Source organism: Megalobrama amblycephala, linkage group LG20 (genome assembly GCF_018812025.1).
Source record: "Megalobrama amblycephala isolate DHTTF-2021 linkage group LG20, ASM1881202v1, whole genome shotgun sequence".
Taxonomy (NCBI): domain Eukaryota; kingdom Metazoa; phylum Chordata; class Actinopteri; order Cypriniformes; family Xenocyprididae; genus Megalobrama; species Megalobrama amblycephala.
The window spans coordinates 31,718,132-31,745,500 of NC_063063.1; the positions used below are offsets into that span (position 1 = coordinate 31,718,132).

At 34.1% G+C, this 27,369-nt stretch overlaps 2 protein-coding genes across 3 annotated transcripts; one reads left to right on the forward strand and one right to left on the reverse strand.

The window, feature by feature from the left end:
* Positions 1-5,635: 5,635 nt before the first annotated feature.
* ascc1 (activating signal cointegrator 1 complex subunit 1) lies at positions 5,636-19,118 on the reverse strand. Its single transcript, XM_048170357.1, is given in 11 exon segments — positions 5,636-5,968; positions 7,220-7,267; positions 7,269-7,294; positions 11,353-11,477; positions 11,636-11,755; positions 11,852-11,985; positions 13,510-13,688; positions 14,157-14,254; positions 17,092-17,191; positions 17,261-17,388; positions 18,986-19,118. Coding segments are annotated over 11 exon segments (1,092 nt in total). The 5' UTR covers positions 19,003-19,118; the 3' UTR covers positions 5,636-5,851.
* A 28-nt stretch (positions 19,119-19,146) lies between these two features.
* anapc16 (anaphase promoting complex subunit 16) lies at positions 19,147-24,035 on the forward strand. 2 transcript variants are annotated; one of them, XM_048170358.1, is made up of 4 exons: positions 19,147-19,291; positions 19,884-20,032; positions 20,379-20,453; positions 23,660-24,035. In XM_048170358.1, exons 2-4 carry the CDS (start codon positions 19,891-19,893, stop codon positions 23,767-23,769), a joined length of 327 nt encoding a protein of 108 aa, XP_048026315.1. In that variant the 5' UTR covers positions 19,147-19,291; positions 19,884-19,890; the 3' UTR covers positions 23,770-24,035. The 2 variants fall into 2 exon arrangements, with proteins under 2 accessions (XP_048026315.1, XP_048026316.1); XM_048170359.1 differs by having other exon boundaries at positions 19,262-19,375.
* Positions 24,036-27,369: the final 3,334 nt, after the last annotated feature.

Sequence of the window (27,369 nt, forward strand, 5' to 3'; positions counted from 1 at the left end):
CTTTATTTTAACATTATAGCGCCACCTGCTGGACACTGACTGACAGCACTGACCACAACAAAACAAACAAGACTTCAACAGAAGACATTTAACCAGGGGCGTAGGAGCGATTTTGAACCTGGGGGGGACAGTAAATGCCAGGGGGGTTCGGGGGAAATTCCCTGGATTTATATATATATATATATATATATATATATATATATATATATATATATATATATATATATATAAAAGCACTAAAATGCTAATTTCTAATGACTTTTGGGAACGGACTGCAATGTTTCCCACAGGATTTTGTGAGACTGTGGTGGGTGGACATTGGTTCCTCTAGGGGGGTCCGGGGGCATGCCCCCCCGGAGGAAAATTTTGTACATTTTAAATTTAAATGCATAAATCTGGTGTATTCTGAGAGCAAAATTATGTGACTAGATCAATAAAGAAATTTGTTCTCTTGTAAACAATTTTGTGCTCTAAAAGTAATTTATTTATTGGTGATGGTAGGGCACATTAGTCACGTACACAACATATAGTAGGCTAAATGATAGTTCATAAGTGGTCAAATATGTAGAGTACACATTTAAACCATTAAAAATATGTAGCAAAAGAGGTTACCTTTGTTGAATTAATTTATTAGTGGGAGCCTGTATCTTTGATTTGTTAACCAATCCAGAATGCACTAAACACAACATCTCATTATAGAGAAAAATAACAAATGAATAAAAATATATTCATAAGCTGACCAATAAATAAATAAGTAAACTAGGCGAGTATATAATTCGGCAGCAAAAAATATTCTAGCCTAAAAACTTTGCACAGTAATTTTATAAATCCAAATGTTAATAAAAAGTTTAAAATTACTATTTGTATGATGAAATTAGATTTATATGTAAATAATTATATGTATTTATATTAATGTAACATTAAAAGACGCTTATTTAAATGCATTGTGCAGCTTTTTAATGGGGAAACAAGCTATAAATACGACAGAACAAAATAGGCTATTAATAATCTTTCAGTGTGCAAAACCATGATAATATGAAACGCTTCAAAACAACAGCAAAAAACCGCTAATGCGCATCCCGGGTGCAGAATGATGTGCTTGAAGCAATATCGAGTCAGAGCGCGCAGTTGTGCTGCGCATTGAAAAGTTCACGGTACAAAGAGAATCCCTGTGTACATCTGACTGTATCTAACAGTTTATTAATCATATGTTTCTTTCATTTTTAAATTCCAGTTATTGTGCGTGTGACGCGAATTCATAGTCCTTGTGTTGTGCGATCTAACAGACACCCTGTAGCCAATATGATGACATCGTTCAGAAACCGCAATAAACTCCAGCAAGATAAAGTCATTTTATGCAAATCCACAGCTCTTTATCTACATATCAAGTGTTATAATGGGAATATATCATATTGGAGAGTTTTACCGTGCTGACTGTCGTTACCGTACGCGACGCGCTGTTTAAATGCTGAATGATTGACAGCTGTAGCGGAGGGAAGACGAGTTTCTGACCGTGAACTTATCGATGTATATTTCTTCTGTCCCTCACATGAAGCTATGGAATGGCTTCAGATGACTTTGAATATAGTCCACGAAAACTTAATTGGTGCTAGTCTACTTATTTTGCTCTATGTCTCCCACTTTTGCCATATAAAAGAGCGCAATTTACTGTGTGTGTGTGTGTGTGTGTGTGTGTGTGTGTGTGTGTGTGTGTGTGTGTAACCATAGCGACAAAACGACCAACTTTCGGAACCTGCACTTAAGCCTATAATTTCGTTTTTAAAAATTTAATTATGCATTTAAAAGTTGCAGAATGGAAAAAAAATCGGCAGAGATAGGCAGGCAATGCAAAACCAAATCTGACATTGGGAAATAGTGAGGGGGACAAAACGTAGATTTTGAAATGTGGGGGGGACGTGTCCCCCCCCACGTATAATGGCTCCTACGCCCCTGCATTTAACAGTGGTCTGGGATCCACTAGGGGCCTCAAGATGACTGCCATTTTGAATAGTAAGCTCACCAACTTTGGAATCAACACTAGAGCGCCACCACCAGTTCAAAAATTCACTTTAAAGTGGTCATAACTTTTGAACACTTTGTTCTAGAAAAATGAAACTCAAAATTAGTTCAGAGTCTGTATCTCCACCAAACTTTGATTAATTTAAATAAAACTCGGTAGGCTTCAACAACCCCATGATCTGAAGGTCCATGCCAAAGTTGGAAACAGCACCACCTATGGGTCATGAGATGCTAAAAATGGCTATTTTTGCTAATAACTTTTGAACAGTTTGGCAGAAAGTCGTGATTTATGGATTCCTCGAGTCATGCCGAATCCGTGGATATGGATTGGCAAAGTCCTAATCATTGGTCATTAAAATATGACAAAACAAGCATTAAAATCAGCTAAAAATAACTTATTTTAATCCTCTCAAAAAGAACCAGGACATTTGTTTAATGAATATACATGTCTATGTCAAACTCTAAAATATTTTATTGCAAAGTAAATTGTGTGTGTGTGTGTGTGTGTGTATATATATATATAATATTATATTATATTATATTATATTATATTATATTATATTATATGCATGTATATATGTACAGTGTTTCCCATACATTGACTAGACTGTGGCGGCCCGCCACATTCTAATTTGTCCCGCCACAGTCTCAAAATGAAACGGAAATTAGTTTTGTCGCGATATTTAAATTACCGTCTGATAATTGCGCTCTATTATATGGCAAAAGTGGGAGTCATAGAGCAAAATAAGTAGACTAGCACCCAATTATGTTTTCGTGCACTATATTCAAAGTCATCTGAAGCCATTCCATAGCTTCATGTGAGGGACAGAAGGATATGTACATCGTTAAGTTCACGGTCAGAAACTCGTCTTCCCTCCGCTGCAGCTTTCAATCATTCAGCACTCAAACAGCGCGTCGCGTTCGGTAACGACAGTCAGCACGGTAAGGTAAAACTGTCCAATATGATATGTTCCCATTATAATACTTGATATGTAGATAAAGGGCTGTGGATTTGCATAAAATGACTTCATCTTGCTGGAGTTTATTGCTGTTTCTGAACGATTTCATCATACTGGCTACAGGGTGTCTGTTAGATCGCACAACACAAGGACTATGAATTGGCGTCACACGCACAATAACTGGAATTTAAAAAAGTGAGAAGAACCATATGATTAATAAACTGTTAAATGCAGATATACACAGGGATTCTCTTTGTACCGTGAACTTCTCAATAGACCCTTTTCACATGACGTCACACAGCTTCCGTTAGGACTCGAAGCAGTGTATCCTCACTTCCGTCAGCATAGTGGAATACTAGCGCGACTCGAATGAAGTGCACTCAATATTTGTACATATGCCACAAATGTGGTTAAAGGACGACTGTAGTCGCCTAATTTCATGTAAATTCAAGGTGAGGTATTTGGCAGCCGCAGATCTCAAACAAACTTACCGATCGGCGCGATTTGCTGCTTAAAGTCGGAGGAGTTGAATACGTACTGAAGGCATACATACACTTTCTGCTGCCCGTATCTTGCAAACTTTGCTGTCTTTATTGCAGATGAAGCTGTTTATATATATTTGTGAAATAAAAGCATGTTTCCAACATTTACGTGCAGTAAAAAACTTCTCATTCAAAGCTTAATGTACTACTTATTTCAGTGCCTACAGGCCGTACAATGAAGATCAACATACGCTTATTCTTTTTAAATATCAGTCTTTTTATACTTTTATTTCGATAAATATGGCATACATAACAATACAAATTGTGTTTAATATAATACTATTTCTACATGAAGACTGTTAATGTTGTAAAAACTGACTCATGTACATGGCATTTTTACCATAGTAAAAAAAAAAACAATGTCATTCGTCTCTTTATTGCAGAACAAGATCGTCGCATACAAAAATATATAGAGAGGATTTACAACAGTACTCATTGTTATAGCAGCAAATGAACAAAATCAAATTATTTCTCCAGGGAATAACATTAAATGAACACATACTTCCGTTTTGTATTTTCAATACACTTCTTACAAATTATACAATCTTAATATATTGCAGCAGTTCAGTTTAAACTGGTATGATGTAAAATTATCTCAAATCTTCACACCATTAATTCTTCGGAGTATTATATGTGGACGTGTTACTTCCAGATGTCCATTATTTGTAAATAAATCTCACAAGAACAATATCCATTATCATATAGCCTACCAATTTCTAAAAATAAAGATTTTTTTAAAGACAATATTCTTGTTATTCCAAATAGGCTAACAGATTTGTGTGGACACACAATCGTTGTGATAAAACTCAATTCAATGACAACATTGCTAAAGTTTCTGCTCGTGGAAACCCTAACCAAGGCAGTTACAGAAAGGAAATAATAAATATCATTACCAGAAGAAGCCGACTGTGTAAATCCTTGACATAAACCGTTCGCATTTAAAGTTATTAAAGCATTTTCCCGAGAAGTCGCCGGCGCGAAGGTAAGACGGAACAACTGATACACTGCTTTGCTGATAGGCGGAAGTTAACTGACGTCATTGTGAAAAGGGTCTCATATTGATTCAAGCGCATCATTCTGCACCCGGGATGCGCATTAGCGGTTTTTTGCTGAAGTTTTGAAGCGTTTCATATTATCATGGTTACTGGAAGATTATTAATAGCCTATTTTGTTCTGTCGTATCTATCATATTTTGTTGCCCCATTAAAAAGCTGCACAATACATTTAAAATAAGCGTCTTTTAATCTTACATTAATATAAATACATATAATAATTTACATATAAATCTAATATAAATCGTTTTTTCATTTCATAAGAATACAAATAGTAATTTTTAAACTTTTTATTAACAATTTGGATTTATAAAATTACTGTGCAAAGTGTTTTTTTTTTTTGTTTTTTTTTCCCAAGATTTAGGCTAGAATACTTTTTGCTGCTGAATTATATACTCACCTAGTTTACTTATTTACTGGTCAGCTTATGATTATATATTTTTATTCATTTGTTATTTTTCTCTATAATGAAATAGTGTGGTTAGTGCATTCTGGATTGTTTAACAAATCAGTGACCATTAGTTCCACAAATACAGATGTATAGATACAGACTCCCACTAATAAATTAATTCAACAAAGGTAACCTCTTTTGCTGCATATATTTTTAATGGTTTAAATGTGTACTCTACACGTTTGACCACTTATGAATTATCATTTAGCCTACTATATGTTGTGTACGTGACTAATGTGCCCTACCATCACCAATAAATAAATTACTTTTAGAGCACAAAATTGTTTACAAGAGAACAAAATTCTTCATTGATCTAGTCACTTAATTTTGCTCTCAGAATGCACCAGATTTATGCATTTAAATTTAAAATGTACAAAATTTTCCTCCGGGGGGCATGCCCCCGGACCCCCCTAGAGGAACCGATGTCCGCCCACCACAGTCTCACAAAATCCTGTGGGAAACACTGATGTATATTGTGTTTTTTTACACTAATGCCGTTCCAAATCCCTGACTTTCTTTCTTCATATAATGAAAGCACTGAGTAAACAGGAGCAGTTAAACTCCAGAATGGATCCACAAAACACTGTTAAAGTAAAAAAAACACACATGCACTTACTGTGATACATTTTTTTTTTCATGATACTTTGATGAATAAAAACACTGGGAAAAGGCCCAAAAATATTGGTGACATCATTCTGCACTCCATTTTTTTTCTCCATTGAAATGCTCTTATTTATATTTACAATGCATGACAACAATAAATGATTCTCAATCAATAATTTGGAGCCATTTATAAGTCTTTCAGTATGTGAGTGTGTAACCGTCCCATCATGAGAACGTGACGTGTCCCACAGAGGAATAGTATCCCGTGCCGTCAGTGGAGAACCTCTGAGACATCTGCATCGAGTTCAGCTCAAACGCTCCGAAATAAAACTCTCCGAACATCTGCAGAGAGACACAGTTCAGTTCTTCACACTTCATTTAGAAGCCAGTTATTATTCAGAGTGAAATTCATAAATATTTGCATGAAAGAATCAGAAAAAAAATGATCTGAACATTAATTACATAAACACAGAATTCACGTGTACAGGGCGTTCTTTCACACGCTTATGTTTCTGCTCTAAAATGTGATGAAACTATGAGAGATGATGTATTAAATAACTTCATTCCATATTGTTTTTTAGCCAACATTCACAGGAGTTGTTTCCCCATTTAACGGAACATCAGTTCTGAGAAAAAACAGGCGTAGTTGTTTCTGGACAGAACAGCCTGTGTGTGTTTGTGAGAGAGAAGTGTTTACAAAATAATGTGCTGTTGCGCTGACTGCCAACAGGAGGCGACAGACAGTTAAAGAAACCACACTTATGTTTTTGTTTTTATAGCTATCATGCAATACCATGTTAATGTGGACAAATGACGGATATACTGTGTTTTTGTACATTCACATTAAGTATCACATTAAGTAGCATTAATGATGAAAATAAGTGTAATATGAGTATAATTATCAATCAGTACTGTGATGTTATCAAGATGCCATCACTGTATCATGCTATCGTCACAGTTTTTGTAATGGCGGATGCATTTACTGCGAATAAATGTTGCTCATCAGTGTGAATGTTGGTGTAATACTCAAATAAATCATTCTATCTCATATCCTCCCATGTTGAAATCATGTATCCTGTCTGGACTGATAAGACTTTGTATTGTATGTGAGCTAAAAGTACTATTCAAATGTTTGAAGTCAGTATGATGTTTATTCGATCAAAAATATAGTAAAAATAGTTAAATATTTTTACAATTTAAAACAGCTGTTTTCTCTGTGATTATATAGTAAAATATAATTTATTTCTGTGATCAAAGCTGAATTTTCAGCATCATTACTCCAGTCTTCAGTGTCACATGATCTTTCAGAAATCATTCTAATATGCTGATTTGCTGCTCAAGAAACATTTTTTATTAATATCAATGTTGAAAAAAGTTGTGCTGCTTCATATTTTTGTGGAAACTGTCAAAAATGGTATTTTTCAGGATTCTTTGATGAACAGAAAATTCAAAAGAACAGCATTTATTTGAAATAGAATCTTCAAAATTATAAATGTTTCTTTTGAATTTTCTTTTGATTTGTGCTAAAGAAAATGACATTGGACCTGGTTTGAAGGTGCCGAATCTAAGCAATCTGAAGATCACATTTCTCACCTGTAAGATGTTTCTTGCATTAAAAGCTTCTCGATCTTTATTGTTCAGGTCTTCCTGAAGCTCCTTTATCCTCCGCTGAGAGAAACACAGAACAGGTTAGAGGTTAAGAGCGTTCTCACACCTGAATAGTTTGTTTCAGAACCTGCTGCATTTTCTCCCTTAGTTCGAATCGTTTATGCATATATGAACACGGCTGTCTTGCAGAGGAAACTCTGACCAATAAGAGGACAGTTTCTCCTCACGTGACTTGCATACAACACTTTTGGTACGCTTTGAAATATTGCCTCGTGAAAAGCGAACTGAATGAGTTCATGGAAAGATGTAAGTATTAGACAACTGTTTTTACGAACAGAAATGCTTCAGCGACCGACAGTAGTAGACTTATCTAGTGATGCAAACTACTCAACTTTTTATGAAATTTCGCCGTTTTGAATTGAAAATGAGATCATGATCCGTGAATTATTTGATTAATATGATATATGATTAATATAATGACGAGACGAGAAACGTTTGCGTTTTCGACATTAGACGTGTGTGCACATTTTAAAATAAAATATTATTTGCAAATAGAATTTTAATTGATTACAATTTAAATAGATTTAAATTGATTACTTCATAACTACAATTATTAGATCCCTTTTAATCCTTTAATTATTTAATTCCTCTATTATTAGGGGTCAAGCCAAAAATAAAATGGTTAGTTTTCCACTCTTCCGCTCTTGAGTCTATGGCAGCCCACAGAACCGTATGGTAAAAAGTTATGAAATTTGGCACACAGATAGAGGACAGTCTGAAATGTTACCGTAATAAATTTGGAGTCTCTACCTCAAACCCTCTAGCACCACCAACAGTTCAAAGATTCACTCATTTATGCTCATAACTTTTGACACGCAAGTCCTAGAAACAAATTTGCTGATTCGAATGCACCCTATGACGTCATTTCCGTCATGGAATTTTTTCGCCATTTTGAATTTTTCCGGAAAGAAAAAACTACTTTTTCGATCTCCTCCTAAAACGTTTGTTCAATTTTCACGAAATTTGGTATGCAACACTCCAGGCAAAAACTTATTAAAAAATTTTTGATCGGCTAATCGTTTCTCGTATAGCACGTCAACGAATTTGACAGCAAGCAACAATGGATTTTGATGCTGTATTTTTATGATTTGGTATAACAATATCCAATTTTCTTTGGTCGGCCATTTTGAATTTTGTCATAAAGTGTTGTGTTTTACAAACGCACGAATGTAACGTTACGAAACTCGGTATGATTCATTGAGGCCAGAGGACCAGTAAAGTGTTAGGTCAGCGCCACCTAGTGGTCAAGAGATATGAAATTTATGAAAATGCTTATAACATATGAAAATTTCAACATATTGGACATCATTAGATTTGTTGGCTGATGCTGAGTCCTACGATACCAAATATGCCATATTCTACCATACTTACTGTCCGCCATATAGAATTTTATTCAAAATTTCTCCAATTTGTACAAAATTTGGTATGTAGCATCTACAGACACTCAAGACAAAAAGTTATTAAAAGATTTTTGATCGGCCAATCGTTTCTCGTATAGCACGTCAACGAATTTGACAGCAAGCACGCAAAAAATGGATTTGCATGCGGCGTTTATAACGGCCGATGAAACATGAGAAACAGAGTCTCATGCTTCACTCATGTTATGAGTGTTGCATAGTTTGCCCACCAGAGGGAGCTCTGCTACTCCCCAGTTGACAACAGCGCCACGGAGATGTACTCTTTTGACGGTGAGTCTGTCGTTCGTCATGTGAAATGATTGTAGATTTAGTTCATACACTGTATATAAAACAGTGTGGTAGTTCTAGCTAACGGTCCTATCATTATCACTTCTAAATATTCTGTAACATCACTTACAGCCGCTAATGCATTGCTATATTAGATTAGCCACAAAGCTAATACCATGTTTATCAGTGGAAGAGCGCGAACGTTAATAAGAGGTCAAACCATAACGTTAGCGTTTAACTTATTCTAAATATATCTGCAGTGTTTCCCATTTAACTTATTTTAATTTTATTTTCAATTCATTGACATGGTTTTGTGGAATATTGAATTTGTTTGGTATAGCTCTTTTACTTTAACTTTAGTATTATAATTTATTTACAGTACACACACAGACTGTTAAAACCAGCTTCAACTGGAAGTAAGTAAAACTGTTAAATGTTTAAAACCAGACTGTTTTTTGATCATTAAAAAATATATACTTTTGATGTGCAATTGTTTAGTCATTGAGACTGTAATCTAAGGCTTTTTTTAACATAATCCCTTCTGGAAAATGGTTTATACAGCCCACATTCATAGAACAGGCAGATATTTTGCTATTGAATGTTGTGTAAGTGTAGTTTATAGGAAATGGGTCTAATATCCAGTTTATTTTCAAAATCAAAATATCGGCTTATAAATCGGCTCTTTTCGAGTTAATATCGGCATCGGCCCCCAAAAATCCATATCGGTCGGGCTCTAATTTTCACAATGATTTGGTGTAACAATATCCAATTTTCTTTGGTCGGCCATTTTGAATTTTGTCGTAAAATGTTGTGTTTTACAAACGCATGAACGTATCGTTACGAAACTCGGTATGAACCATTGAGGCCATGCTCTGAAGACCAGTAAAGTGTTAGGTCAGCGCCCCCTAGTGGTCAAGAGATAATGAAATTTATGAAAATGGTTCTAACATATAAAAAAAAGTTCAACATATTGTCATTTAACTTACATAATTAGATTTGTTGGCTGATGCAAAGTCCTATGATACCAAATTTGCCATATTCTACCATACTTACTGTCCGCCATATAGAATTTTATTCAAAATTTCTCCGATTTGTACAAAATTTGGTATGTAGCATCTATAGACACTCAAGACAAAAAGTTATTAAAAGATTTTTGATCGGCCAATCGTTTCTCGTATAGCACGTCAACGAATTTGGCGGCAAGCACGCAAAAATGGATTTGATGCTGTATTTTTGCAATGATTTGGTGTAACAATATCCAATTTTCTTGGTCGGCCATTTCGAATTTTGTCATAAAATACCAAATTTGCCATATTCTACCATACTTGCTGTCTGCCATATAGAATTTTATTCAAAACCTACTTTTTCTAACTAAATTTGTCCGATTTGTATGAAATTTGGTAATGTGGCATCTACAGACAATCATGACAAAAAGTTATTAAAAGATTTTTGATACTTTTTATACTGCGTCAACAAATTTGATGGCAAGCACACCAAAATGGATATGCGGCTGTATCTTTGCAAAAGTTGTGTGTATTGACACGAAACTTGGTACATGTCATCACAAGCATGACTTGAGGGTGCATGCAGAGTTTCGTCATAGCGCCACCTACTGCTCAGAAGTTATAAACCATGATATTATGTTATATGTGCTTTAACTGATGTAATTAGCTTAATCCTAACCTCATGATCCACAAATATTTCCTTTTCTGCCCTTCAGCTTGACCCCGTAATTGCTGCTTGCAGCTATATTTATTATTATTATTATTATTATTATTATTATTATTATTATTATTATTAATTAAGTAATAAATCCCCCCCACCCAAGCACAAAAGTGAAACTCCACCTATGATGCATCGTTGTAACAAATTAAGTCCCTGTTTCAGAACAAAAAAGGTCTGAAAACACAAACACTCATAATGAGAAGTGATCAACATGTTTATACGCAGGCCGTGGTGTTCAGGGCACTGAAGAACATTACTCAGCTGGCAAACTGAAAACAGCACACGACTGCCTGATGTCAACATGGACACAACAACAGCAGTCAAAACTGTTGACCAGTGGACACTTATCACTGACACAAACTCTGGCCTCCCGCCACAGACGCAGCTGAATGAGAGCTTTGTGTGATGGAGATGAAGACATTCACGACTTCAGAAAAACATTCGGACAAACAATCCCGTTAGTCTCGCTGCGGCTGCTGTTTACGTCATTCCAGGCGATCCACCTGGTTAGTGTGATTGGATCGGCTTGATTCAGTAAATGTGATCAAGATCATATTAGTTATTGGAGACGTGTTTATGGCAGGATTGACGGTGGTCTTATTTTAAACTGATCTGAGATCTGATCGTGATTGTTTATGTATGTCTCACCTGACGGATCTTTCCGGAAGAGCGTGTTCATTATGGTGCCGTGAATCTTCACTCTGTCCCGCTCTCGTTCCATCAGACCGGCTGAAGCGAAACACTCCACAAGCCTGTCTGCGATCTGCTGGAGCCTACACACACACACACACACACACACACACACACACACACACACACACACACACAACGTGGGTTTTCAAGTTTTATTGGGACTTTCCATAGATTTTTATACTGTATAAACTGTATATTCTCTGACAGGATTCATTTTAGGTTATGAAATGCATCTTACTTGTCAGATCCATCTTGAACAGCAACTTTAGCATACAGAACATCCACCATTGATGGGTCATCATTCATATATTCAATTCCTCTGACTTCTACAGGAAGTGGTTTTGCTTGGGTTATCTCTCTGCAGAGACAAGCCACTATGACGTCTCAGAACAGCGCTAGAAGAGACTGATGTAACATTCTTCTGAAGATGTGTGATAATGTGCATCAGACAGACCTGATAACGCTGTGACATTGCTGAAGCAGCTCGTTTGCGCGCGTCACTTCCTGTTCATTCAGCAGGGCCAGAGTGCCGATGGTTAGGTGGAGTTTAGCTGGGTTCTGAAAAATACTCACATCCACTCCTGAGTCCTGCAGACGACATATTAATACTTTAATTAAAAATTAAATCTATCAAACTTTTCATTGATGGCTTTTTATTATGGTGTACTAATCAATCATTCATAATAAGACCAGGAACAGATAAAACAGATTTTTGCTATAGCCTTATTATATAACATTAATTCATATTAACCTGATTATATTGTATTTTTATATTAACCTTATTAATATTAAATGATATTAACTATAATATAATATAATATAATATAATATAATATAATATAATATAATATAATATAATATAATATAATATTATTGTGTTTACTACTGATAACTAGTAATATAACATAATACAACATTAACCTTATAAAATATATTATGTAAAAAAAATTCTATTAATATTATATTAAATTCTTGAATTAACTAAATTAAATTAAAATTATATTAAAATTATATAGTAATTCTTGAATTACTACATATGGACATTTTATTACCCTTATAATTTAATATAAAATACAATGCATTATATTTCATATCAACATACCTTATTATATCGTATAAATTAACCTTATTATATAAAATAATTTCAACTTTAAAAAATATAAAAATAAAAACATTATATATATATATATATATATATATATATATATATATATATATATATATATATATATATATATATATGGTTAGTATTAAATTATAAGGCTAATATAATATTATAATATTATTTAATGTAATATAATAAGGTTACAGCAAAATTCACTAATATAATATATTATATATTAACCTTACAAACATTCTATTACACAATATTTTTATATAAATATTATATTAAATTCTTGAATTATTATATTATGTGTACATTATATTACCTTTATAATAATGTAATATAATATATATACACTGCATTATATTTTATTTAAACCTTATTATTTTGTATTTTTATATTAACCTTATTATATTAAATTATATTAACCTTAATATAATATAATATAATATAATATAATAAACCTTACAACATTATATTACATAATCTATTTTATATAAATATTACATTAAATTCTTGAATTAACTAAATTAAATTAAAATTAGAATTCTTGAATTATTATATGTATATTATATTACCCTTATAATATAATATAAAACAATATAATGCATTCATTTTATATTAACCTTATTATTTTAATATTAAATTCTAGCATTTACTACTGGAAATAAGACCAGGAACAAGAAATTAGAAAGTAATAAATATAGGAGTAAATTTAGCTGTATATACATATTATATCCTTATTATATTACATTAAATTAACTTTATATAATATAATATAATATAATATAATATAATATAATATAAGTTATATTAATATTAAATTATTGTGTTTATTACTGGTAACAATAAGACCAGGAACAGAAATTTAAAAAGTAAACAGAGTGAATTTTGCTGTAGCCTTATGATATGATATGATATGATTATCAACTATTATAAAGTAATAAAGTCGACTCTGATTGTTTGTTGACTTTAAAAGTACATTCTGTCCATTCAGAGTCTCTCACCTGCCCACATTGTTCCAACACCTCCTCTCGAAAGCGCAGAAAGCCCTCCTGCACCTGAGGATGATTTAGTGCAAACGACAGGAAGTGCGTGAACGGCTGCTTCCTCCGAAAGCTGTCGATCAAAACCTCAATGCGGGTTACAGCTGAGGCGACTGCAGCCCTGTGTGCACCTGTGACCACTGAACACAAGACAACACAAACACACACAGAAGTACATTTCCATAAACCCACAGCGCAACCACAGGAACATACAGTACTCACCGCTGCACACAAGAACACGCTGCCGCCAGAACATCCTGCTACTGGAACATTCTGAACAGCTTTATTTTTATGCAGGCACATTTTTAGTTGCACAACGCATCATTACATTTCACTATGAAACATGCCGAGCATCTCTGAGCGGCAAACTAGATGTTTTATTTCTCAAGATCATGTGGGTGATGTTTGCAGATGCAAAACTCACAGACATGATTCTAGTGTCTTCTGGGTGAGCATTATGAGTGGCAATAATGCACGTGTTCTACATTTACATTTACGTTCATGCATTTGGCAGATGCTTTTATGCATTTCCTGGCAATCTGAGATATGATTTACGACTGCAAAAATGCTGTGGGATGAATCACATTAACACTTCAGTGGTTTCTTACCGATCTGTCCTTCCACGCCTTGTTTCGGGATGCTGATCGAAGTTTTTGTGTCCGATTCCAGTCGTTTACGAGTCTCTCCCTTCTTACCGATAATATATCTGTAAAAACACAAGAACATTGCTGAGATCGGACCAGAAATTTTTAAACTGCAATAAAACTGAAGCCTGTTTTCATTATGGAATAAAAAATAAAAATGGTAATTACAAATATTTTTAATCTCTTTTAAACACAGAATTGTGAGATATTTGCTGTGCATACTTATACTATGTCCTAATAGTATATACTGTCTTTGTGAAGAAAAGTGCATACTTTTGAGTGTGTAGCGGAAGAGTAGGGAGGCTTTGGGACAAACTACGTCACCATATTTTAGTTACAAGCATCCTGTCGCCCTTTTAAACTGCCTTGTCAATCATCTTGTCACAGTTTAAATCCTCCACATTCAATTTCCTACCATATCAGAGTGAAATGCATAGACCTATTTTGTGTTTGCAAGCAGTGATGATGGTTTTTTTGTGGGCGGAGCCTACCTGGTGGCAGAAAATTAAAGTTCTGCATTGGAAGCCACGGAATAAAACAAAAAAATAATTAATTTCGAGTTTATATCTCACAATTCTGACTTTTTTCTCGCAAATCCGAGTTTATATCTCTCAATTCTTAGAAGGAAAAACTGAATATACTTGTTATTCTGCCTTTTTTCCTCAGAATTGCACATTTATATCCCGACACTCACTTTTTCCCCCTCAGAATTGTGATATAAACTCACAATTGCGAGTTATAAAGTCCGAACTGGGAGATATAAAAACATGCAAATGCAAGAAATAAGTCAGCACAGTTACTTCCTGGTTGTTGTTAAGCCAACTCTGGTGAACTGTTAGCTGTTCATTCTGTACTCGCTGTACATCGACACAAAACCATCAGTGGTTGTGAAATAAAAATGTTATAGGGTATGTTTAAAAGTTATGTATGTAAAATGTAAATATTATTTTATGATGTAACTGCTATCCTATGTATGAATGTCCCCTATGAACTGCTTGTTTACATCAAATTTATGTTTTAATAGTAGATTAATCATCACAGGATTCATCAGTCTGTGACTTGCAACATAAACATCATACGTCTTCAATGACAAAAATGCATTCCGATTCTGACATCCAGAGGCACAACAAAACATTTTTCTCTTATTCTGTGTATTTTGCACATTTTCCTCCTCTTGTTACCAGTATTTTTCATGATCAAATGTATCTTTATAAAAGCTCAGTGTTGTTGCAGATGAACTATAAAGTGGATAACATCAATCACGAGTCAAATCCCTTTATTCAAACCTCTTTGCTTAATCGTACATCCGCCATGTTTGTAGTTTAAAGCACTTTTTATTCATGTTTGTAGTTCTAATCGATGGGCTGTTAGATTGTGCATGGATCTGCACTTTGGATTCTAACCTGAAAAACTAATACTATTAATACTACTAAACATTAATGCTACTGAGGACGGATAGTACACAAATTGGAATGCAGTAATGGGCTATATGCACGGTTACTTCCTGGTTGTGGTTAAGCCAGCTCGGGCTTTTCCAGTGAACTGTTAGCTGTTCATTCTGTAGTCGCTGTACATCGACACAAAACCATCAATGGTTGACTTTTTAATGTTGTATTCATATTTTAATACAGTTATCACATTTACCTAATTTGCCAATAAACCAGTTTTATTGATTGCAATAAAGACGAAGCTATTGGGACCATTTAAAAACGCTGTTATCTGTAATTGTATTTAAATGTTATTTTTAATGTGATGACCACAAACATTACTTGTTCATCCTTCTGAGATTGTCCCCATTGTAAAACTGAACGTTTCAAAATGTAGGAAATTCAACATTTGATAGAAAACACTTATTTAAAAATAAAAAAGACAATAATTACCACTTTAACCAGCAGGTGGCGGCAAAGTAGCATTTATTTGTGCATAAATCAGCCATTTCCTCTAATCGTTTTTCACTTCGTTTTTGACTAAATATTAAACATTATAAAATAACTAGGTTTAAAATTACATTTAGTCAATGTGAAGTATGAAATACTCACAGAATCTGATGAAAAACAATAACTTTTCTTGTGAATGAATGACACAAAGCGAGCGCCGCTCTCTCTTTATAATCACAGCAGCTGTCAGTCAGTGCAGCGCAAGATCAATGATTTCAGCACACTTGAGAAAACACACATTTTATTCAATTAATCTAGCTAAAGTGCACAATAAATATTTAATTTTGACGCTTTGTTTTTACATGAAAGTGTAAAAACTGATGGTCAAATTGAATTTAGTTGAGGAATTTATTTTTTATGCTGTCTTACGTTTGAATAAGTAAATTAATGCTGTGCCTGACTATTTAAGTGACTATATTCTGATTATAAACTAAGTATTACACTACTGATGCTCAACACACCAGCACATGACTCTCACCGGAAGTTTTCCAGCTGGCTTATATTAAAGCGGAAGTTCTAAAGTACGCTCGGTGCATATAGTCAATTGGCTCGGAATTGCAAGAAATAAAATAAGATAAAAAGTTGCACCAACCTATTTTTATTCCTAAGTGAAAATAGGCTTCTAAAAGTCTAAGGGCCCTATTTTAACGATCTAAGCACTTAGGGCGTATCCGAATGCACTTTTGCTAGTTTAACGACAGGAAAAATGGTCTAAAAGGGTTGTACCTAGTCTCCTAATGAGTCATGGGTATGTTTTCAGTTGCCTAGCAACGTGCCAACAATGCATCTGAACACACCTCATTTTCAAACCAGCACGCCCATGGGTGCACAGATGGGCACGAGTGCATTTGCTATTTAAACAACGTGGCGCTGGATGTGAAAATGATAACTGCATCAGGCTGAAACACTTGTGTTGCGTGTGTGATCGGACCCAATGAGTGATCTCTAGAACATATACTAACTTATAAAGCACACTTGGCACGTCTATGGCACAGCGGAAGCCTTTCTCTGTCTGTTCGATGTCGTGAGCGTCACAAGGCTCGTCCAGACACTGCTCAGCATCTGTGGAAGAACATGATGTCATTATATGATGACAAACACATGACACGCAATTTAAAAAAAGGCACATACCTGCTCCTGAATATGAATAATCATCCTCTTCTTCATAAGGACATTCCTCCTGGACTGGATTTTTTCTGTAAATTCTTCCGTTGATGTTAATGAGAACCGGCCGTAAGATGTCCATCACGCACAAACTGCTGGATGAGAGAGATGAAGAGGAGGAGCTCATGTGGCATAAATGATCAGCTGGATTAATTATTAGAGATTTCACTCCATTGTTAGTTTTTCAAAAAATAATCTAGAGAAAAAATAACGCACACTGTCTCAACTTGCAAAAGTTATCAATTTATTAAAGGGTTAGTTCACCCAAAAATGAAAATAATGTAATTTATTACATGCAGTTCCACACCCGTAAGACCTTCGTTCACCTTCAGAACACAAATTAAGATATTTTTGATGAAATCCGATGGCTCAGTGAGGCCTGCATAATATTAATATTATAAAGCCACGAGAATATTTTTGGTGCGCCAAAAAACAAAACAAAATAACGACTTACGACTTATATAGTCGAAGCTTCTGAGCATTATGAATCAGCGTGTCGAATCAGTGGTTCAGAGCGCCAAAGTCACGTGATTTCATCAGCTTCCTGAAGCAGTGTTTTGAAATCGGCCATCACTAAATAAGTCGTTATTTAGTTTTTTTGGTGCACCAAAAATATTCTCGTGGCTTTATAATATTAATATTGAACCACTGTACTCACATGAACTGATTTAAATATGTTTTTAGTACATTAATGGATCTTGAGAGAGGAAATGCCATTGCTGGCTATGCAGGCCTCACTGAGCCATCAGATTTCATCAAAAAATATCTTAATTTGTGTTCCGAAGATGTGTGGAACGACATGAGGGTTAGTAATAAATGACATTATTTTCAATTTTTTGGGTGAACTAACCCTTTAAGCAATGTTTCAGTCCCCAAATAAATTTTGATAACTTTTGCAAGTTGGGATAGCAGTGCAGGATTTTGTTTTCTAGTTCATGCATTGGGTTTTGATGATTAGTTGCAGGTGTGCTAGGTTAATAGTTCATTCATTTTTTAAAATTAAATCAAAGATCGATAATTAGAACAAAAACATCACACTAAACACTGGATTTAAAGCAAATATATTATATATATATATATATATATATATATATATATATATATATATATATATATATATATATATAAAAAAAGAAAGATAAATAAATTTCACAATTCATCATACTATTTGACAGCTCAATTTTAGTGAGGTAAAATCCTGCATATTTTACGTGTCAATTAATTTTCCCTTTTTTAAAAAATAATTCTGTTTCCTCAAATTAAATATATCTATTAATTCATAAATATTTAAATCTCCCACTAAAACTTAAGCTAACATCTTCAAATAATGACGGATTTCTCATATATTGATCAAGAACAGCAACAAATGAACAACAAACCTAGTCATAAAGTTGGAGTACAAATTACTAAACAAATTATAAACATTGAATTACTAAAACAAACAACTGTGTGATATGTACTGAAAATATACAGCTCACAGGAATATAAATACTGAAATTAAACACAAAGATGTTTATAAACACTGAGGAAATAAAAACTGTCGATAATATTGTTCATCATCTTTCTCGGTTTATCATATGTCACATATTCTTCAGCTAAAACACTAATTAAAGAGGATGAAAGGAACTCATTAAAGAACATATACTTGCTTGAATGAAAGATTATTAATTTTTAAATGATTAATATTTCTACCTTTGAGCTGTTCGCATCAAACTGTGTGCGCAGGCGCAAATTCCACTTCCGCCTTTAACGTCACGTCCTCAGCTGAATTTTTTTTTTAGTAATTTATACATTATACATAATAATAATTGTTCAATATCCAAAATATAATAGTATAAATACAAATTAAACAATCAAATAAAAAAATATTAATGGACGTTACATCACATTATCCAGTAAACACCGTTACGCCGTGACGTTAGGGGGCGCGCTGACGTCCGTTCACCGTCAAACTGACTGACGTAAACAAACCAACGGAAGGAGCTTCGGGTGATTCAGGTTCTCAAAAAAAATATTACAATATTTTTAACAAATATTTAACTTTATTTTGGTTTATTCTTTCTATCGATTGCTTTTGAAACGGTAATGAAGCTTGAAATAATGATAATGCCGCATGGTGTTGTCTGGCGCATGATTATGAATTTTTGAATTCATATGAATTGTATTTTTAGTTAAAATGTCAAAGTTAAAAACAATTAATATATTTACATGTTTTCTGTGCCTTTGTGTGTGTATATAGTGGTTTTCTATAGTAGTAGTACTAGTAGAATTCATTTGTTTTGAATAATAGTCTTGTATATAAACTAAATAACTAGTTTTTATTTCACAAACTCATTCTGTATATTAATTTAAGTAAGTTTTATTATTGTACACAATACAACGACATTTAGTGGCAACTCTCAGAGAGCAAGGGGCATTTAAACATATAAAAAGGTGAAAAATTACCAGTATATACTATATTATGCATAAATATTGCCTTGATTTATATATATATATATATATATATATATTCAGTCTAGTGCATGCAACTCTTTTGCTCTGATGTGTTTATAATGTTGTATTTGTGTCATGTGTGATCTGTCCTGTCCAGACTGTGAATGGCAGCATCTTCATCCTCGTCCTCGGCTGGCGGGGTCAGTGGCAGCTCGGTGACTGGATCCGGTTTCAGCGCTTCTGAGCTCATCCCACCCAGGAAAGTCCTGTACACCTACCCGAAAGGAGCCGGAGAGATGATGGAGGGTGTGTGCTCCGTTATTTCTCAGTTGTTTTGCAGTTCTGAATACTGTTTGTCCTTCTGAATCCGATAAGCCTGTTATATAAACTGTTGTGGAAAGATTTTTACGGTAACAAAACCTCCAGTTAAGGTCCTTCAGTTGTGTTTCTGGGTCATTGGCCCACCCGCCGGTGCAGGACAGGGGTTGTTATGAGGGGTAATTCCTGCCTGTTAGTTAATGAGCTCAGCAGAGGCCTGAAACAAAAGGTGCAGAACTGTGACTCTGTGAACTACAGCCTCTTTGTATGTGTTTGCATGTTTGTCACACAGGATTTTCACAGTGCTGCATATGCATTTGCCTTTTCTCCACAGATGGATCTGATAGATTTCTGTGCGAGTCTGTGTTCAGCTATCAAGTTGCGTCCACACTGAAGCAGGTTAAACATGGTGAGTAACACACTTATTACGGGGCTTAAAAGGGTTAGTTCACCCAAAAATGAAAATAATGTCATTAATTACTCACCCTCATGTCGTTTCACACCCGTGAGACCTTCAGAACACAAATTAAGATATTTTTGATGAAATCCGAGAGGTTTCTGATCCCCAAAAGAAAGCAACAAAATTACCACATTCAAGGTCCAGAAAGGTACTAAAGATGTCATTAAAATAGTCATGCGACTGCAGTGGTTCAACCTTAATGTTACGAGAACAGCTTTTGTGCGCCAAAAACGAAACAAAAATAACAACTTTATTCAACGATTTTCTGTTCCCTGTCATTCTTCTACGCTGTTTACGTTGTAAACACAGTGCAGCACTTCCGGGTTTTACATCACTATTATGATTTAGTGCTGAATCAAATTTGTTTCATGATTGATGAATTTTGCACGATCCACACTGTTCTTGAACTGAACTGAATCAACACTAAACTGCATTGAACTGAATTGACACTGTTTATGAACTGAAGTGAATCAACAATGAGCTGAATTGAATAAACATAGAACTGAACTGAATCAACACTAAACTGAATTGAACTGAATTGACACTGTTTATGAACTGAAGTGAATCAACAATGAGCTGAATTGATCTGATTCTGAATAATGACACTATTGTCTTTTTAGAGTTGCCTTATAACTGAATTGAATTTGTTTCATAATTGATGAATTTTTCAACATCGACACTGTTATTGAACTAAACTGAATCAACACTGGACTGAATTGAATCAACATAGAACTGAACTGAATCATCACTGAACTGAACTGAGCTGAATATTGACACTATTGTTTTTTAGAGCTGCCTTATTACTGAATTGAATTTGTTTCATAATTGATGAATTTTGCAACATCAACACTATTAAACTGAATTGAATCAACATTGAACTCAATTGAATTGAACATTGAACGCAGTTGAATCAACACTACTGAACTGAATCACCATTGAACTGCATTGAATCAACATAGAACTGAACTGAATTGATCTGAATAACGACACTGTTGTCTTCTGAAGAGCTGCTTTATAACAAATTAATTTAATTTCATAATTGATGAATTTTGCAACATCGACACTGTTATTGAACTAAATTGAATCAACACTGGACTGAATTGAAATAACATAGAACTGAACTGAATCATCACTGAACTGAACTGAGCTGAATAATGACACTATTGTCTTTTTAAAGCTGCCTTATTACTGAATTGAATTAGTTTGATAATTGATGAATTTTGCTACATGAACACTATTAAACTGAATTGAATCAACATTGAACTCAATTGAATTGAACATTGAACGCAGCTGAATCAACATAGAACTGAACTGAATTGATCTGAATAATGACACTGTTGTCTTTTTAGAGCTGCCTTATAACTGAATCAAATTAGTTTAATAATGAATTTTGCAACATTGACACAGTTTATGAACTGAAGTGAATCAACAATGAGCTGAATCAACATAGAACTGAAGTGAATCAACACTAAACTGAATCGATCTGAATAATGACACTATTGTCTTTTTAAAGCTGCCTTATTACTGAATTGAATTAGTTTGATAATTGATGAATTTTTCAACATCGACACTGTTATTGAACTAAATTGAATCAACACTGGACTGAATTGAATCAACATAGAACTGAACTGAATCATCACTGAACTGAACTGAGCTGAATATTGACACTATTGTTTTTTAGAGCTGCCTTATTACTGAATTGAATTTGTTTCATAATTGATGAATTTTGCAACATCAACACTATTAAACTGAATTGAATCAACATTGAACTCAATTGAATTGAACATTGAACGCAGTTGAATCAACACTACTGAACTGAATCACCATTGAACTGCATTGAATCAACATAGAACTGAACTGAATTGATCTGAATAATGACACTGTTGTCTTCTGAAGAGCTGCTTTATAACAAATCAATTTAGTTTCATAACTGATGAATATTGAACTGAACTGTATCAACATTGAGCTGAACCGAATTATCACTGAACTGAATTGAGCTGAATAATGACACTATTGTCTTTTTAGAGCTGCCTTAAAACTGAATTGAATTAGTTTATTAATTGATGAATTTTGCAACATCAACAATATTAAAAGGAATTGAATCAACACTGTACTGAATTGAATCAACATAGAACTGAACTGAATCAACACTGAACTGAATCGAATCGACATAGAACTGAACTGAATTAAGCTGAATAATGACAATATTGTTTTTAGAGCTGTCTTATAACTGATTTGAATTAGTTTAATAATTCATTAATTTTGCAACAAACTGAATTGAATCAACATTGAACTCAGTTGTCACTGAACTGAATTGAGCTGAATAATGATATTATTGTTTTTTGGCGCTACCTTATAACTGAATTGAATTAGTTTAATAATTCATGAATTTTGCAACATCAATTCACTTTAGTGTTGATTCAATTCAGAGCAGTGTTGATTCAATTCATTTTAATATTGTTCAATAACTGAATCAAATCAACATAGAACTCAATTGTCACTGAACTGAACTGAGCTGAATAATGATAATATTGTTTTTTAGAGCTGCCTTATTACTGAATTGAATTAGTTTAATCATTTATAAATTCTGCAACATCAGCACTGTTATTAAACTGAATTGAATCAACATTGAACTCAGTTGAATCAACACTGAACTGAATCAAATCAACATAGAACTGAACTGAATTAAGCTGAATAATAACAATATTGTTTTTTAGAGCTGCTTATAGCTGAAATTGAACTCGTTTCATAATAGATTAACTTTACACAGTTATTGAATTGAACTGAATCAACACTGAACTGAATTGAATCAGCATAGAACTGAACTGAATTAAGCTGAATAATGACAATATTGTTTTTTAGAGCTGCCTTATAAATGAATTGATTGTTTATTAATTGATTAAATTTGCAACATCGACACTGTAATTGAACTCAATTGAATCAACATTGAACTGAACTGAATTAAGCCGAATAATGACTGTTGTCTTTAGAGCTAAGTTTGAAAATCTCATATTTACTGATTCTTTTATTTTCCCGTGTATCCCTATAAAGCTGGTTTGAAATTATCTGTAATGTACTGTACTGTATACAGACAGATGGTTGATGTTGGTGCGCTGATCTGGAATCATGTTTCTGACGCTTGTCTCTGATCTCAGATCAGCAGGTGTCGCGGATGGAGCGTTTGGCCGGACTGGTGGAGCAGTTGGAAGCGGATGAGTGGAAATATAAACCCATCGAGCAGCTCCTGGGATTCACAACCTCATAACTGCATTCGTACGCAGATGGATCAGATTCTCTGCTCGTAAACATGTTCATTAGCCTGGTTTTCCCCATCTTAAATGAACTGAAACAAGAGTCATGAATGTTACATGTACTGAAGGTTTATATCATTTTGCACTGGTATCCACTCGCCAACATTTTTAGAGTTTTTGTGATCATGTGTGTAAATATGCATTGTGTTTTTGGATGAAGCCTTAGTAATACTTTAAAATAACAGAATACATGTACAATAAAAATCTTTTTTAAGCACAATGAATAATGTTGCATGAATTATTTCATTCTGAATATATTGCATATGAGGCTGATTTGAAAATCCATGAATATGCAAATTAGCCCCGCCTCCACTCACTCGAGCTCAGAGATCCACTCGGTCAACTTTACTGTCGTAAACGCTGCACAATGGCAGAAATACTAGTATGATTAGCCTTATCAAACAGCTAATAATGTTAGTTAGCTTCTGCATTAGCATAGCATACATCTACCCGATTAGCCTGCTAGCTTAGCTTAGCTTATATTAGGTATGTTTTTTGCTTCCAGTCAGGGCTTAATTTGCTCCGGTGTCGTGAGAAATCAAGTCCTTTAGGACCCCGAGTGATCCCATTGGTTCAACGGACTTTTAATGTGTAGTATTTTTAGCGCCTCATTATAATTCCTGCAAAATCACATTATGATTTATATCATTTAAAATGTGTTATAATGGTTAAATTACATGGTTAATATAACTGAAGCTATAGGTTGTGAAATCAAGCATTTCTTGTTTTTGCTGGGGTTTTTTTTACTTAGTTTATGCACTAGCATAGCATACATCTACCCCATTAGCCTGCTAGCTTAGCTTAGTTTATATTAGGTATGTTTTTTGCTTCCAGTCAGGGCTTAATTTGTTCCGGTGTCGTAAGAAATCAAGTCCTTTAGGACCCGAGTGATCCCATTGGTTCAACGGACTTTTAATGTGTAGTATTTTTAGCGCTTCATTATAATTCCTGCAAAATCACGTTATGATTTATATAATTTAAAACATGTTATAATGACCATTAAGGTCTTTTAAATCACATGGTTCATATAACTGAAGCTATAGGTTGTGAAATGAAGCATTTCTCGTTTTTACTGGGTATTTTTTTAGTTAGCTTATGTACTAGCATAGCATACATCTACCCGATTAGCCTGCTAGCTTAGCTTAGCTTATATTATATTAGGTATGTTTTTTGCTTCCAGTCAGGGCTTAATTTGTTCCGGTGTCGTGAGAAATCGAGTCCTTTAGGACCCCGAGTGATCCCATTGGTTCAACGGACTTTTAATGTGTAGTATTTTTAGCGCCTCATTATAATTCCTGCAAAATCACATTATGATTTATATCATTTAAAATGTGTTATAATGGTTAAATTACATGGTTAATATAACTGAAGCTATAGGTTGTGAAATCAAGCATTTCTTGTTTTTGCTGGGGTTTTTTTTACTTAGTTTATGCACTAGCATAGCATACATCTACCCCATTAGCCTGCTAGCTTAGCTTAGTTTATATTAGGTATGTTTTTTGCTTCCAGTCAGGGCTTAATTTGTTCCGGTGTCGTAAGAAATCAAGTCCTTTAGGACCCCGAGTGATCCCATTGGTTCAACGGACTTTTAATGTGTAGTATTTTTAGCGCTTCATTATAATTCCTGCAAAATCACGTTATGATTTATATAATTTAAAACATGTTATAATGACCATTAAGGTCTTTTAAATTACATGGTTCATATAACTGAAGCTATAGGTTGTGAAATGAAGCATTTCTCGTTCTTACTGGGTATTTTTTTTAGTTAGCTTATGTACTAGCATAGCATACATCTACCCGATTAGCCTGTTAGCTTAGCTTATATTAGGTGTCTTCTTATCAGGGTGGTGAGAAATCAAGCCCCTCCCCAGGAATCGGGTCTCTTTTAGGACTCCGAGTGATCCCATTGGTTCAACTGGACTTTTAATGGAAGTATTTTTAGCGCTTAGGCTAATTATAATTCCAGCAAAATCATGTTATGATTTATATTATTTAAAATGCGTTATAATGACCATTAATATCTAAAATTACATGGTTCATTTACTAGTATGCCTATATAACTGAAGCTATGGTTGTGAAAACAAGCATTTCTCATTCTTACTGTTTTTTAGTTAGCTTAAAGTCCCCGTGAACCGGAAGTTGCAAACGACTTTTCTCCTGTGACGTATTTCCAAGTGAAACGGAATATTGAATAGAGGGCAGAGTTTTACCAAAGAATACACTAACAAGAAGCGACAGTCATTGCAGCACCGGCGCCCAGCAGCAGCCCTGCGCTTCCGCCATTTTGGGGTGAAAGTGAGTCCACTAGTTTCTATGGCAATATCAGCTGCTTTGTTAAAAAAACGTACATTAAAGCTGAAATCCAACCTGAATGATGACAACACAGAATAAAATACTATCACTAGTGATCATCAAATCCATTTTACAGTTTATTTTAAGTTTAAGTCTTCCACTTTTTTCACAAAACCTCTAGAAACCCAGTCAGTTTGGGTTAAAATTCTTTAAAAGGTTTATAAACACTGAATTATTACCAACATATGAAATTAAATTAAGAACATGCATCAGAAAAATTGGGAATGTTAGACAATAAATAGAATATAACAGCTTGATTTAACAGTGTAGTCTAATGCAAAGCAAAAGTGTGAATTATGGGATAACGGACACAGCAATGCATCATGTATTATAAGATCATTATGTTTGCAGCGTGATCCATTAAAACGTACAATATATTTCAATTCAGACCTAGATATTACTATTACTCCACTAGGTCTGAAATATATTGTTAGCTGCAAACATGATGATCTTAAATTATTAATTTATTATTAATAAATGTGTAAAGTTGCATAAAATGGAAATACTCAATAAAGCAGGCCAACTACGTTAACGTACCTCAGATGGATGAATGGTTGGATTCCACAACTGGTAAAATAAAACATATATAAGACAATACAACATTTACTGTAGGATCATACAATTTACTGGTGACTTAATTTAAAAACCTGTTCTATTGCGCTTCTGATTTGGCAGTGAAATTCGACGATTTTGGGTGCGTAAATGAAGGATTCTACCTGATTAGCCTGCTAGCTAAGCTTAGCTTATATTAGGTATGTTTTTTGCTTCCAATATCGGTTTCCAGTTTGTTATATTATGCAATACATATTCATTTTATATTTCCAGCATGTTGTTTGAGCACTCAATGTAATAAACGTCATACAGTAGTGAAATAGGTTATAATTAGTTGACATTTGATAACAACTTTTGATCAGGAGACCAGATTCCTGGGGGGACTCGATTTCTCACCACACCGTTCTCCATCTCAGAGTCAGACAGCTGCCTTCTAAAGATCAAATCCCTAGAAACGCTTTGAACATCTCAGAACGTCAGTGGAGAAAGGCATATATTTCATCATAACATCATAATATTGGCTACATCATATGCATAATTCACCTGCTATATTGCTAAATGATTTTTCATATCAACAGAAAAATATACGAGGACTTCTCGCTTTGCAGCATAGTTAATGATATGCTAAAGCCCGCCCACATATTGATGTG

Coding starts and splice junctions, on each gene's coding strand:
- anapc16 (XM_048170358.1), top strand. CDS start 19,891: ATGGCAGCATCTTCATCCTCGTCCTCGGCTGGCGGGGTCAGTGGCAGC. Junction 20,033..20,378: donor AGCCGGAGAGATGATGGAGG/GTGTGTGCTCCG, acceptor TTTTCTCCACAG/ATGGATCTGATAGATTTCTG. Junction 20,454..23,659: donor ACTGAAGCAGGTTAAACATG/GTGAGTAACACA, acceptor CTCTGATCTCAG/ATCAGCAGGTGTCGCGGATG.